Below are 14,466 nucleotides of genomic sequence, written 5' to 3'. Positions count from 1 at the left end.
GTGACACTTCCTCCTGTCACACACCCCGCTGAGGCTCTGCCCAGGCGTGTCCCTGAGTCACCAACCTGGGAGCATCCCACACAGGCTCAAAGAGGAGACCCAGCCACGGCCCGCTCTCGTGTTTTTGTATTATAAGGAGATAGATTTTAAGTTATTATTTAGAAGTTGTTATTTAATGACAACTTCTTATTTAAAAAGTGAACCTCAGAATCACACTGTAGATTCTGTTTTCACACATGGAATTCCTATTTATATATATATATATATTTTTTTCTAATGAAGAATTGCACTAATTCAGGTATCAGGAAAGGAATAGTTGGGAGCAGGGCAGAAATATAGTAACTGGAAGCTGTCACACAGTTCTTAGAGCACATACATACAGCATGTCAGGACTGTTTCAAACCTTCTACAAAGAGCATCTTAGTCCTCTTTCCTCCCCCTCCCTGGCCTCTCTTCCCTCTCTCTGTAATAGTGTAATTTATTGCTGGTGAAAAGTGCCAACTGATGACATCAACAAATTAATTTTCTTTCTTCAGAAAACTACCCAAAAATCTCTGTTCCACCCCCACGCTGGGAGCACTTCTAAGAAGTAGAAATCCAATTCCTTGAGGGGGCTGGAGGAGAATTTGCATCACAGGGCAGAGTTGAATAATCTGCAGCCACACTTCTACCTGGATGATTTAGGTTGATCTGTGCTATCAAAGAGTGCTAACACTTGAATTTAAGCACTAATTTTCAGCAGCCTCCTGCAGCTGCTGCAACGGTTGTGGCACCATCTAGATATTTCATTGTTCTCTTTCTTGTGGCATGGATCTCCACAAGAGTCCTGTCTCCACATCTTTGCCATGTAACAACCAAATTACGGGATTTACTAAAATACATCTAGATTTGGCCATGCTACTTAATTAGAGGTAAGCAGTGAAAGCAAACTCCAATCATGGGGAAATATGTGTATTCTACCAGACTTGCACACTGAACACCTCTCAAGGTGTGGGATCTCTTCTTGTTTTCTAACATAGTAACAATAAAGGCCAGGAACCCAGAAGTGGGCAAAAACCTTACCCTGACAGTCTGATTAGTTTATTTTTCCACTTCACAAACCTCAAAGTGATTAAGTTTCATTATTAAATTCACCTTCATTTAGAATTTGCATATCATCACATAAAAGGGTAAAAAAAGAAGTGGTTATGGAGTCCTTGAAGATTTGAGGTTATCCTCATAAACCTGACTGTTTATGAGGAATTTCCAAAATTTTCAGAATTTTCTAAACCTAAGCCATATAGAATAAGTTTGATTTTGACTGGCTGCAGAAAGCTGTGAATGGTAGCTGGCTGTAGAGAGGAACAATCCAACAAATAACTACATAGCTTTCCTGTTATAATTCCATATTAATGGAATATCATACAAGCTGTGTGCACCTTTATTGTAAAATCTCCATCAATGTAATTGGGAATCATATACCTGTCTAATTTAAGTAAGCTAAAGACGGCCTTCCTTTTAATACCTAAGGAAATGTGCAAGTAATTTTCCATATTAGTTGCTCTGTCTTGTTTTCACATGCTCTTAATTATAGATTTTTAAATACAACAAGTGAAATAAGAAGGTAGATCTACTAATGATACAGAGACAGAGAGGACATAAAGTCCAAAGCAACATGCTGAGCTTGCTTTCATAATTACACACTGCAATGATAAGGTATTTTGCTCCAGGCATACTATAAAGCAGCATATGACTAAACTTAAAGCTACTTTAAATAATCTTCAGCTAACCAATAGCAAAGATGCATTTTCCCCAGAAACATCCAGGAGCAATGTCCCTGGTCAACATTTATGACAGCAATGTTTGGTGTAAATGAGATTAGAAGGTCAAATTTATACATAATTTGTGTACATCTTTTTTCCTGTACTCACGTTATTTACTAGCTTCCACACATAGTTGATATTTTTTGTGCCTAATTTTAGGATGCTTGTTTTTTCTGCTTCCATAATGATAAAATGTGGTCAAGACAAATTACACCCCTAAAGTGGTTTAACACCTAGAGATTCATGCTCCTCTACAAGATTTAAGGGTGAAAATTCACTTTGAAAAGTCAACAACTAAAAAGCACTGCTGAGCTGGGAGATTTAAGAACACCCCTGTGTTGTTTTAATCCCACCTTCAGAATGCAGTTCTAAGGCAAGTTTAAAACCAGAAATGCCAATCCCTGCTATTCCTGAGATCAAGTAACACTATCCATTTCACTTGTCCTCTCCAAAGCATTTCTGGTGCCATAAAAGACGAAAGCAAACAAACGGAAACCACCCACACCCAGAGGCAGGATTACCAGGAAGCTTACCTAGCTGGATAAACTGGGGGTCACTTTTCACCCCAGGTCCTGCCCCAGTGCTGGCAGCCACCTCCACGCTGTAGCGGATGCCGGGCACGAGGGAGGGGATGACCACGGAGAAGGTGGTGCCGTCCACGGTCTTGTTGATGTGGTAGCGGCTCTCATTGCCGAGGCACCAAACCTGCGGGGAGCAAAGGCACACGAAAGTGCTCAGAATTCAGCTCTGAAGGAGGCAAGATGAGGCATTATTTCCCTCTGGATGAAGTAATTTACACTTTGTCACTGTTCTAACATCTGCAGTTGTGGATTGCTGTCCTAGGCCCTCCATGAATACTGAAAAGACATTTCTTTTTCCAATGAGCTGCTCCAACTGCTACCATTATGTGGCCACATTTCACTGAGAAAAGCAAGGCACAACTTCTCAAAGATATTTTCTGAGAATCACAGTGAAGAACCTCAGAGAAAGGAAAACCAATTCTTATCTCATTTGCTGTGCCTGTGTGGTGCCAAAGTAGAATGCAACGTGGAGATTGTTTACCCAAAGTGATGGGGTTTTGTTTCCTTGGCCTATCAGACCAAGAGCATCTTCAGACTGCTGGTCAGCAAACAGTCACAAAATTTTGTTCAGTGGAGTTGAGTGCTTGTGCAATTTCAGTTTAGATGCAGTGTAATATAGTATAGAACAATACAATAAAGTAATTAATTAACCTTCTATTCTAATATCATAGAATCAAATGCGTCATTTCCTCCCTTCGTCAAGGGGTTGCTGCTTTAACCATACCATTATTTGATGAGTTTATCACAATTCATTTGGAGTTCAACAAGTGCTAATGAAACTACAAGCATGGAAGAAATAAGGGAAGCCCCACAGCCAAGAACTGTTCACATAAACAACAAAGTCAGAGCGTTCAGTTAAATGAATTTGCAATTCTCTTCTTCAGGAATTATGTGTCACTCAAGTGCACAACCAAGCCTTTCATCTCATGACATCTTAAGAGAACTGATGTCATGCTGGAATCCAAATGGTCATGGTTTTTCTTTTTTTTTCTTTTTTTTAGATGGCAGCAATGGGCAAATATTGAGTGATATGCTGTCTTCTAATGGAGACAACGGCATGATATCAGATTTCATTTTTTGGTTTTGACCAAGATACAGATCTAGTGACTTCAAATCACAGCTTCATATATTCCATCAGTGACATTAAATGGCAAGGAGAAACAAAATGATGAGATATCTTTATCTCTTTAGGCCTGAACTACTGATGTGGCAAATGCTTTTTAGGAGGATGGCTGAACTCCCAACTGCTATTCAAGGTGAAGTAGCAGCTAATCTACATCTGCTAAAAAAAGTCATGAAGCTGTGCCTATTTCCTTTTTGTGCCTTTTCCACAAATGTATAGCTCTACAAAGAACATTTATTCAGAGAGTTAAATTAGTTAAATTCAATACTTTATCTGTAAAGAAGCAAACTTGGCTGAGAACAGCAGCACATCAGAACCTGGGCCGATTGTAGATGGGAGGGAAGATTTTGCTTTCAACATATGGAGCTCCTAAAAGATTTAGTACCCAGATAGCTGCTTTAAATCCCTGGTGCAATTCTGCTGCTGTGGAGACTGCCAGGTGAGGAGGATAGACTTTCACATCTAGAACAATTGCTACAGCCCCTCCTGTACAGCCCTTTCTGCCTGGACACTGGAAATTTTATCTCACCTTCAGGGCATTATAAAGACCCTTTTTCCTCCTCTGGATGCCATGGACTGCAACAAGGCTAGTGGGACACTGTGAGGATGTGAAATGCATTTAAAGTTCCTTTGAAATCGAATCCCAGCACAGGATATGTGTAAGTGCTGCTGCAGAGCAGGTCAGAGCACATGAAGAGAATCTCCTTTTTGTGTTCTGACACTACATAGAGACTGTTTCAATCAGTGCTAGGGGTAAAACTATTACTAATAATATATTATTAATATAAGAGCAGAAAAATTCTCTTATATAAATAAGAACTCAAGTGAGGAACAAAAGGCTCAAATCTATATTTGGACTTAAGTCAATTTCACAGAAATTATTACTGCTACCTTGTAAAATGGTGCATGTGCAAACAACGAAACATTTATTTCATTATGTACTTGTAACCATGAACTACTCATTCAGAAGAAAAAAGCTTTTGTTTGTAGGTGCTCAAGTACATGGGGAAATGCATGAAACAAGAATGTCAGGTCAAACATCAAGTTGTTCAGTACTTGCCATCCTACATTTGACTGTATACATAAATAGGCAAGTGAAAATAAACCTTTAGAATGTTATAAAAGAAAGAATTCACATTATAACAGACATGAAAGGGAAGAGAGAATTAGTAGAACAAGAGAATTTAAAACTTGGTGTTAGGCAAGGAGAAAATTATTTGTGCTGTGAATTTGAATTTCTGGGGTTTTGTGTATGCTACTGACAATTCTTCAATTAAGATAGTATCCTTCTTCCTATTTATTTTATCCTTTAATTAAAGTAAGTACACTCTTGCCTTTGATCTGAGCTGCTGAGAAAATAATGACCTGCCCCACATACGCATACCTTTGTTTTTTATTTTCTGAGAGAAAAAAGAAGATAGAAAAACAAAAGGGGAAGAGAAAAGAGAAAATTTCATAAGTCTTCCATTTGAATTTTTTTCTTATTATTAGGTCTTAATCTAAAATCACCAGTTCTGCATTTCAGTAGTTTTTTTGGCAAAACCAGTAATTACATATAGCACCTTCAGTAGGAATGGCATATATATTTTCACAGATTTTTTTTAATGTCATTTTTCTGTCCATGGTGAAAAGCACAAAGGAAAACAATGGCATCAATGCAACAAATACAGATGCAAAACGTGCCACTGTGCCATCTACTGCTAAAAAAGCACTACAGTGTGCTTGCTCCAGCACCTGGGAACCTGTCACCTCAAAATCCTGGGATTTGGGAGGTGGGGTATGGATTATATCCACTCAGAAATGTGAATTTACTGATTTTTATTATTGTGTCATTGCAACCTTAACATGCCTCCGATGCAGTTTCTTGTTGTAAATAATTCTCAAGGTCTAGCTTTAAATAAAATAACTTCACAAGTATTTTTTCCAATTACATTGTGTTATATATATGAAACTAAGTCATAAACAGATTTTATTTTACCAGTTGACCAGGTTTTGAAAAGGGTTTTATTATTCTAAATTGACCATGAAGCTTATAAATCTTTTCCCTTTCCCATTTTTACTGAGAAGAAAAGAAAATCAGAATGAGTTTTGATGGCTAGAAATATAGGTTTATAGCACTGTGTTAAAACCTGAAAAATAGCCAAGACATTCCCATTTAAAAGATTTTCTCAATAATCTGCATTTGCAGGGGGCTAAAACGAAACCTCCTGCCCTTCCATGGTTACAAAGCTTACTTGATATCTACATTTAAAACATCTCTAGCTTGCTTAGGAAAAATAAACCTCATTTACTTTGCTATGTAAATTACCACCAAAAAATTTTGAAATGCAAATAGTCTGTGTTCATAAATGAATGACAAACAATAAATATTTTTAATGTGCTTTCAATTTGTCAAAAATTAAACAACATAATGAGAACTGTGTTTGGAAGAAAAGAAAAGAATTCTATGCAGGAATAGATTTATTATCATAGAAGCACATTCTTTCCTTGAAAGTTTTCCATTTGTTTTAACTACCCAGTTACACATAATTTACTCAGATCTTAACACTGTTAATTATTATCCCTGAGATTCTCAACTCATTAAGCCTGTTTATATTTACTACCTTGGCCAGTGTCTTAGAGTCACAAAGTGGCTCTCAAACAGGTATGATCCTCTCTCTCCTTGTGTGTGCTCTTCCCAAGTCATAATGGAGGCAAAGCAGGAGCTGCTTTAATTAAGAGTGTTGACCCTTTGCTTTGATTTATGGAGGATGTTTTAATTGCCTGACACCACCTAGGCAGAATCCCTAAGAAGATGGAGCTTGATTCCAAGCAGTGACGGTCTCTCCCATTTTCTCGTTGTAACCAGAAGATGGAGCCAAGCACCCACGAACAGCCCTTCCCTCTCTACCTGGCCACGCTCCCTCTGCCAGGGGACCCAGCCGTGCCAGCTGTACCTTATATTCCTGCACCATCCCGTTCTGGTTGTCCTCAGGGGGTGGCTGCCAGGTCACCACGATTGCTGTCCCGTTCCCATCGTTCTTAGTTACTGAAACACTCTGAGGTGGGGCGCTGGGAGCTGTTGGTTCGGAAAGAAGAATTGAATGGTTATCTCTGTCACGCCCACAAGTGAGTTTATTCAAGTGGAAGATGGTTTCTGGGCTCTACAAATGCAATCTTTTCTTCCCCACCCTTCACTGAGGGCAGTTTGTGCCCAGAAGATGAAGGGATAAAGTGTTGACAATATAGAAGGAAAATGTATGATCCAACAACCAGGCTCTGAGTTCCGCTGTAGTTTTGCTGCACATGCCAGGAAAAGTAACACTCCAAATTGTACTCTCAGATATCCATTACCTGCATGTCACAGTTCTGGGCACTGAGCTCCTCACTGGTCTCAAATCAGCTCACCCAGAATCACCAGTTTTGAAAAATAATGAAAAATAATCCTATATAGTTCCCAGTCTAAATCTCAGTTCCTCTAGCGTGTAAAAAATAATGAGTAATACAAAATTTACTAAAATCTGGACATAATGTGTTAGTATTAACATATTTATAATAATAATTTATGTTTTAAATTTGAAATAATCCTTCTAAAATGTGGATGCTCAGCTGATGCTTAGGATGAATGCAGCTATGCACACCTTTTGAGCTATGTGCAGAAATAAACTGGAGCTACACAGCATTTCTAACGGGGGAGGAAGATAGAAAGGGAAAGGTTGCACATCCTAGCAGAAGCACCAAAATCCCTATTCAGAGGCACTGGCCACCTTGCATACTTATCATGCCTGTGCAGCAACAAAAGGAAGAGCTTTATGAACCTTGTCTTTTTAGCACATGTATGAGATGGAATACATAATTTAGTCCACTCTATCTGTTGCCCTCATTCATATTTCCGTTTTGTCTCACTGATTGATCCACATATAAAAGCCTTCTAAAAACTACGGTTTTCATTCCCCCAGCTACACTGCTTTGATGATTTCTGTGGTGTCTGCTATCTACTCAAGATAGTGATTAGCAAGTGCTTGAATCTGACAGAAGTCACTTGTGACCAGCCCATGAACTCAGCAGGGAGGAGTGCGCACACTGCAGGGAAGATAAAAAAGCGCCATTTCTCATTGTGTGTTGGAGGGGATTTTTGCACATCCCTCTCTCTCTGTCTCTCATGCCTGGCTTAGAATATTTACTTCTGTGTCACCAAACAATTCACATAATGATCAGTCTCCTCTGCCACAGATTGCTGCTCTCAAACAGCATGCACTTCAAACAAGATCAAATAATGAACATATCAGAGGAAAGCCGGCCAGGCTGCTACTTCAAAAAGGAAAGATGAAGACAGTCTAGCTCCTACTTGCCTTCTTCCAGGGTCTTTGCAAATTTTACTTCACTATCTGCTCCCTGAAACTCATTAAAGAAAGGGCGGGCCTTGATTTCGTAGTTTACGCCTTTCTTCAGCTCGGGAATGACAACACTGTTTTTGGTGGGAGTCCTCACTTCAAAGATCAACCACTCTGATTCTCCATAGGATGCTGGTGTAGGCCGGTACAGAATTTTATATCCTTGGATATACTGGGATTGCTGGTCCACCTGGCAAGAGAGCAGAACACAGAACACATCCATAAACGGGCAGGAACCAGGGGTGATGCCCATGACTCTGTGCACGGCCCCTGGACTATCCCTCATGAAAACATCACTGCCAAAGCAGATAAAGGCTCCTTGCATTACAGCAAATTGCAGGCCTGACTCACAAGTGCATTAATCCCTTTGATGCTGGTAGAACTCTGCTGGTTTCCCTGGATTTAGGCAGGCATTAGAGGGGGATAATGAAGTTGTATAATATGCCCCAGCTCCATGAAATGAACAGTCTCTGCATCCATGGAGCTTGGCACAGGTCAGACTGCTGCCCAACTGAATCTGGAGAGCAGGGCTGGACACATGGGGAAAGGGCGATCTACAGGGCCATGGCTCAGGGGGATGAATATGGAGATCAAAGAGAGAGCCTGTCAACTCTCCTGAGGTGTGGAAACTTCCCAAAACCCATGAAATGAGCACTGCTTCCTGCCTGCTCCTTTTTGGGGAAAGCAAACTGAGTGGGTGGCCAGCTGGCACTGTGGCTGTGGCTGGGCTCTCTCAGAGGGCAGAGCTCTCCAAAGAGCTCCCCCATGTCCACCCACACAGTGGGAGGCCCTCTGCTAGAAGGAAAAGGCCAGGTTGCAAGAGGGAACATAAAACTCAGTATGGTAACATGGATGAGACTTGGAAAAGCAAATCAAGCTGAAGCTCAGTGGTCCTGAGTGCTTTTCAAACTAAGGCAATTTTACACTAAATGTATGGAGAAAGAGATCTGAGTGTAATGAAGGGCAAGTCCAATATGCTTGACTATAGCTGAAACAGAAAGCTACCTCATACAGCTGATCTTTTGTGGAACACTCACTATCTTTTTAACTGCTGGTTTCAATTTCTGATGAATAAGGAAGTCTAATAACAAGCACAATAAAATTTTTAAAGTGCATCAGATTTTCCTGTTTTCAAAAATCTCATACAATGATACATAATAAAACTGTGTGCTTGCAATTTTAATCCAAAGAGCAACACATTTCATTTTTAATAATCACATAAAGAATGCATGTGTTAGCTGAAACTGAGGTAATGCTTATTTTTGAAATTGCAGAGAAGCCACAGGCCACCCAAGATACTGACAAAAGCTGCCTGTCTGGAAAAAGTTGTTCTGTAAGTAAAGGTCAAACAAAATTTGCTAGGAACCTCAAAGATGCATTAGTTTAGAACAGGAGATTGCCTGCTGCAGGTGGCCATACTGCAGGTGAGAGTGTAATTACTGTGCAGCACAGCAGACATTACTGCAGCATTGAGGAGCTCTGGGTTTAGGTCAGGACTCCTTTGGGTTACAGCTCCTCTACAAAGTCAAAATGCCTTTTGTTCCTGTGCAAAATATTCTGCTATGGCATGGCCAGCCTGTGCTGTCCCACACTACCCCTGCCAATATATTGGAATTTTCAGATGGAAGTCCCACAAAGACCTCAAGGCTCACTCCTTATGGTTTTATTTTTGTACATGGTATAATTATATCCCCAACATTTTCCTAATTCTGCATTCCATTTTCAAACTGATCATTGAGTTACATTCCTGACTCTCTTAGTTCCTCTGCTATGACCTTCACAAGCCCAACCTTCTTCTTTCCTGCTGCCAGGGCAACACCAATATGACATCGCCTTTTTTACCTCTTCTCCCTGCTCCAGGTGTAGTCAGGGAAAGGAAAGGTACAGGAAAGGAGAGGTTCAGACCAGGTTATCTCATTTGGGTGTGTTTGTCAGCGTGTCTGTAGCAGGGAGGTTACACTCTCAAACAGAATTATGCAGTATTTCTCTCTACAGGTGATTGACAGAGATTCCTAATTCCCTAACTGCCCATGTTATCTCATTATGGGACTGACACATGTCCTGCTGAAAGCAGTGGAAAGGCTTCAAGTGATGTGACTGAGGAGGTCCTTTAGCTTCCAGGACTCTGAAACCTTCACCCCATTGGAAACAGCACTCTCTATGCAGACAAAGATGGAGAAAATGGGTAAAATTTAATGAAAAAGCAGAGCACAAGTAGCACTTTTCCCAGGGAAAAACGTTTGCAAGCATACAAACTACCCAGCTTCCTAAAGTGTGACCCCACTGCAGTGGAAGCAGGACATCTCAGCAGCACATGTAAGCACCAGCAGGGTACAGGTTTGTACTCACAGTCCAATGAACTTCGATTGAGGAGGAAGAAAGGATGGTGGGGTTGTGCAGGTGCAGCACCACGTCACCCAGCTCTCTCTGGACCTGCTTGTGATCCACACCTTGACTTGTTGGTGGAACATCTGCAATAATTTAAGATTCCATTCTCACAAGTACACATGATTGTTGAAATAATTACAGGCAAATATACAAATGAGTATGTCAGAAAGTTTATGATGCTATCACTAATGAAGCTGAACCTAAGTACTTCCTAATCATGTCAGAAAAAACTACATGAAGCATTTTCTTGAGCAAATCACCAATGTTTAGGTAGTACCAACTCAAGACACTGCACTTTCTTTGACAGTGAGGGTAATGCTGCACAAAAAGACACCACACTCAAGGACAGCTTTGGTAAATGGCTACAGCAGCAACTCTTTATTCTTTCCTGCTGGGAAAGCATTCTATTGCCCACTGCCAATTCCTAGAGACCAGGAAACCTGTAAAGAACAGCAAAAGCAGAAGCTGTATCTTTAGATAAATTCATGACAAACTTGCTTGGTGTCACTACAAAATAATGTTAACAACCAGAGAAAAGATAAATTAGTCATGTGGCTGTAGCTTCTCTAATGGCAAGAGGCTTCTGTAAACAGAAGGCAGAGCCTAGTTGAGAGCTGTCTGGATTGTCTGATATTTGATGTATCCTATAGCTGGAAGGATACACCAAATATCAGACAATCCATATGCATGAAGGGACAAATTCCTCTCAAAACATGCAACAATATGACAAAAACACATATTTTTTGCATATTGAGCCCTTGGAAAGCACATTTAACTGAAATGGAATGACTGCCAGATGTGTAAAATTTACAAGGTAATCACTAAGAGGGTATCTAAAATATGTACTATGGAAAGCAGAATAATAGTTTCTGTGCTAGGTTCACATCTCACTCCTTGATCACCTCATTTTAAACAAATACCATGCTGACTATGGCTAAAATTCTATGACTGGAAGTTCATGAAAAGTACTTTGCAGTGATTACTGCTGAAGTTAATGTATAGTCAGTGAGTGACAAATCTGGATTCTTAGCAAGCAACATTGTAACAACAAAAGAACAAAACCAAAAAATCCTCCACTGAGTCACTGTTACATCCCCATGTAGTGTGTTCTGCAAACAGTCCATAATCACAGTATTTCCCTCCTCCCAAAGTTTGAAAGCATTAAAGATAAAAGCTTCTGTTTGGGAGCATTGCCTAGATATCACCCTGCTCAGAATGTAACAGGAAAGCCAGTGGAATAATTAGTTCTAGCTTTGCTAGTCAGAAGAGATGAGTCATCCACAATATGGATCAAACTATTCACAGCCATGTGCACATCTGTGCTGTAAAATGATGTGTGTGCTCTCTTGTTTCAGTTCCAAGCTTCCAAGACAGGGACTGGCAGTGAAAACACCCAGGAATAAGGTTGTTAATGTCTGTGTAGTATGAAGATGAAGGTACTAGGAAGGCAGTGCTGAAGGGATGAAGGCACTGAAGGCAGTAACCTACCTTCATCTTGGTTTGTGTAGTGAACAAGCAGTTAGGACCAGATTTAGCACCCTCATGACAAAAGCAAACTGGAAATTTCTGAACTTTCATAGCTAGACAACAACTTAAACAAAAATGAAATTATATTGAAAGAAGAGCAGAACTCCTCTAAAGGACTTGACACTCAACAAATTTGACACATTTCTTAAAATTGGAAAAAATATTATGTGTTAGTTGTTATTTTCACTGAGTTATTGTGCAGCTCTTGGGTTTTCAGCTCTACTAGGTACCCAGAGAACAGTGAAGCTTTTCTATGTCATTATAAACAATTCAGCTGAGTGAACAGAACATTTGCTGTTTCTCAGAATCAGGTCAGTAATCAGTTACTTTGGGACAGACACAATACTTCTCATCTTCAGAAATGAAACCACACTACATGAAAAACAGGCTCATGCAGCTCTATTCCCAGAAATCAGGAATCACTAAAAGGTTATTAAATCTCTCCTTGGTAACAGACTTGGGAACCTGTTCAATCCTGATTTTCCATGGGGCTGTGACTCTGCTGTACATACATAGCCACTGAAATTGTCAGCCATCAGGAGAAATGCATAATGCCAAAAGGCAGCAATGTGAAACTGGTCACCCCCCAGGGGACATGAGAGACTTGCTTTCAGACCTACTACAGAAAACATGAGAAGTCACCAAAGAAAAACCCTTTGTTTCCTTTAGAGAACTTCCTTTCAAAAACTAACATGTACTTACTTACACAAACAAAGAAACAAACATACAACACAGACACTCTCAATAAGCCAGTGGGTCAATTTCTCCAGTAAGCAGGAAGATCAGAAAAACAAACAAACAAAAAAATACAATCTCTATCACTTTTTCTTTGAAAAAGAGTGTGTCTGTTTTTCCCCTTCTTAAGAATCTAAGCTTTTCTAGTGGAAAACTGCAGGCTTCAGAGCTGCAATGCATTGTTTCCTGTACATCACCCTAAGTGTCATTTATTGGCTACAGTGAATACAAAGATAGTTTTAATTTTACATAGCTGGACTCAGTCCATAGCTGGACTTCAGTCACAGCTGGAGTCAGTGGGTGACTCCTTCATTCACTTCTAACCAGACTTGTCTTCCACTTGGCTATCTGTAAGCACTGCTTTCTACCCTATTTTACTTCCAATAGTTGTGCTATGGAAACACTTGTAACATACTTCCAAAACATCTTTACTAGTTCATGATGCCAAATTCCTTCAAATTTTCAACTTTCCTCTTTCCTATTGCAGCAGAAAGCAACTCAGATTACATGCTGTTTCTCTCCCTGTCTCGGTCTTAAGCCTTATTTGATTCACTGGACATAGTAATAACATTTCCATGGAATTTGAGGATTTGTATGGGAACTCAAAAACACAGGGATTACTAGCAGGAGCTATTCTGCAAGTTGTAACTACCTTTGGATGAGAGACACCAGGGTTCCCTTAGGCAATGCAACATGCTGTCAGAGTCTGTGTTACAGAGAAATGCAAGTTTAAGCACTGTATTTCACTGTGGTATATATTATGGCCACGATAGGTAGACAGTCCAAAGCTACCATTATTCCCGCATCTGGTATTGCTTAGGCAACTTGTGACAGCTGCTGTGGACACCCAAAACGTTCAGTGTCAAAAACTTACCTTGAGTTTTCACTGGATCAGATATTTGGCTCGGGTCGCTCAGCCCGTATGCATTAGCTGCTCTCACAAGGAAGAGATAAATTGCATTAGGTTTTAGCCCTTTAACTGCAAAACTCTCAGTTTTCACATTTTCAGCTACAGTTTGCCAGCTGCTCCCTGATGCATGGCTAAGGATAAAACACACAACAGCAGGTTAGCACGTGGTTCTTTAGCAACACATTACACGTAAAGATAGAGACAGCAACATCACACGAGACTCACACACCTGAAGGCCTCAATTATGTAAGAGGTTGGTGTTGCACCTGAATTCAAATTAGGTTGCCATGACAATGTTACTGTATTTCTGCTGACATCTGTAACTTCAGGCTTCGATGGAGCACTAGGAATCAAGTTTGGGTCAGTGGGTCTTGGTGGCTGCACTGGGACTCCAAACTCTGACAAAAGGAGAGAGAAACTCTGAGTATGGACATGAAACATCTGTAAGCTAAATGCTGCTCACATCTGCACTGGCAATTAATGACAGAGTCAGATAACTTCTACATTTCAATTTCTGCTTCTCCTTCATGTATTTTCTCTTGGTGGAGTTACCTTGGACCTCTATGAAGGCGCTCCACGTGGCTTCACCACTCGGGGTTGAGGCAATGCAGGTGTAGCGGCCGGTGTCACCCAGCTGAATGGGAGAGGAGAAGAATAAATATTTGAAACAATCAGGCACTCAGTGGGCTAGAAAAGCAATTACAGCTCTCCACGTTCCCCCATGAATATGGATAAAGGTATTAGCCTGCAAAAACTTTGCAGCAGAAGCTCTCCTTCCATTAGGAGTTACGATTTTGACAAAGCAAAAATGGGTGTTTATTTCTGAGCAGTCACAAAAGAATCAGAAATGCAGATTCTAATTTAATGCCAACTATTCTGCAATGAGCAAACTGAAGACTGTTTCCTGTAGCATTTATTCCTTACTCTGCAGAGGTCCTGACAACTAAATTGAGAAGGAACTCGGATGACAAGACCCCATACAACTGTCAACTTTGTACATCAATAATGCCCAGGGATTCATCAGGAC

The 14,466-nt window shown here is 40.3% G+C and overlaps 1 protein-coding gene across 1 annotated transcript in view; it reads right to left on the bottom strand.

Moving 5' to 3' along the window:
• ROBO1 (roundabout guidance receptor 1) overlaps nucleotides 1-14,466 on the bottom strand; it is a 293,397-nt gene that overhangs the window by 43,720 nt on the left and 235,211 nt on the right. The window contains exons 10-16 of the mRNA XM_058800512.1: nucleotides 13,992-14,073; nucleotides 13,669-13,837; nucleotides 13,404-13,570; nucleotides 10,229-10,350; nucleotides 7,838-8,069; nucleotides 6,443-6,564; nucleotides 2,336-2,507 (exon numbers count right to left, since the gene is read on the bottom strand). Coding sequence (XP_058656495.1) covers nucleotides 2,336-2,507; nucleotides 6,443-6,564; nucleotides 7,838-8,069; nucleotides 10,229-10,350; nucleotides 13,404-13,570; nucleotides 13,669-13,837; nucleotides 13,992-14,073 — 1,066 coding nt within the window. The remainder of the gene's footprint in view (nucleotides 1-2,335; nucleotides 2,508-6,442; nucleotides 6,565-7,837; nucleotides 8,070-10,228; nucleotides 10,351-13,403; nucleotides 13,571-13,668; nucleotides 13,838-13,991; nucleotides 14,074-14,466) is intronic.

The sequence above is a fragment of the Ammospiza caudacuta genome, chromosome 2 (genome assembly GCF_027887145.1).
Source record: "Ammospiza caudacuta isolate bAmmCau1 chromosome 2, bAmmCau1.pri, whole genome shotgun sequence".
NCBI classification, from domain to species: Eukaryota; Metazoa; Chordata; class Aves; order Passeriformes; family Passerellidae; genus Ammospiza; species Ammospiza caudacuta.
The sequence above is the reverse complement of the archived record's forward strand: the minus strand, read 5'-3'. Positions and strand labels throughout refer to the sequence as shown.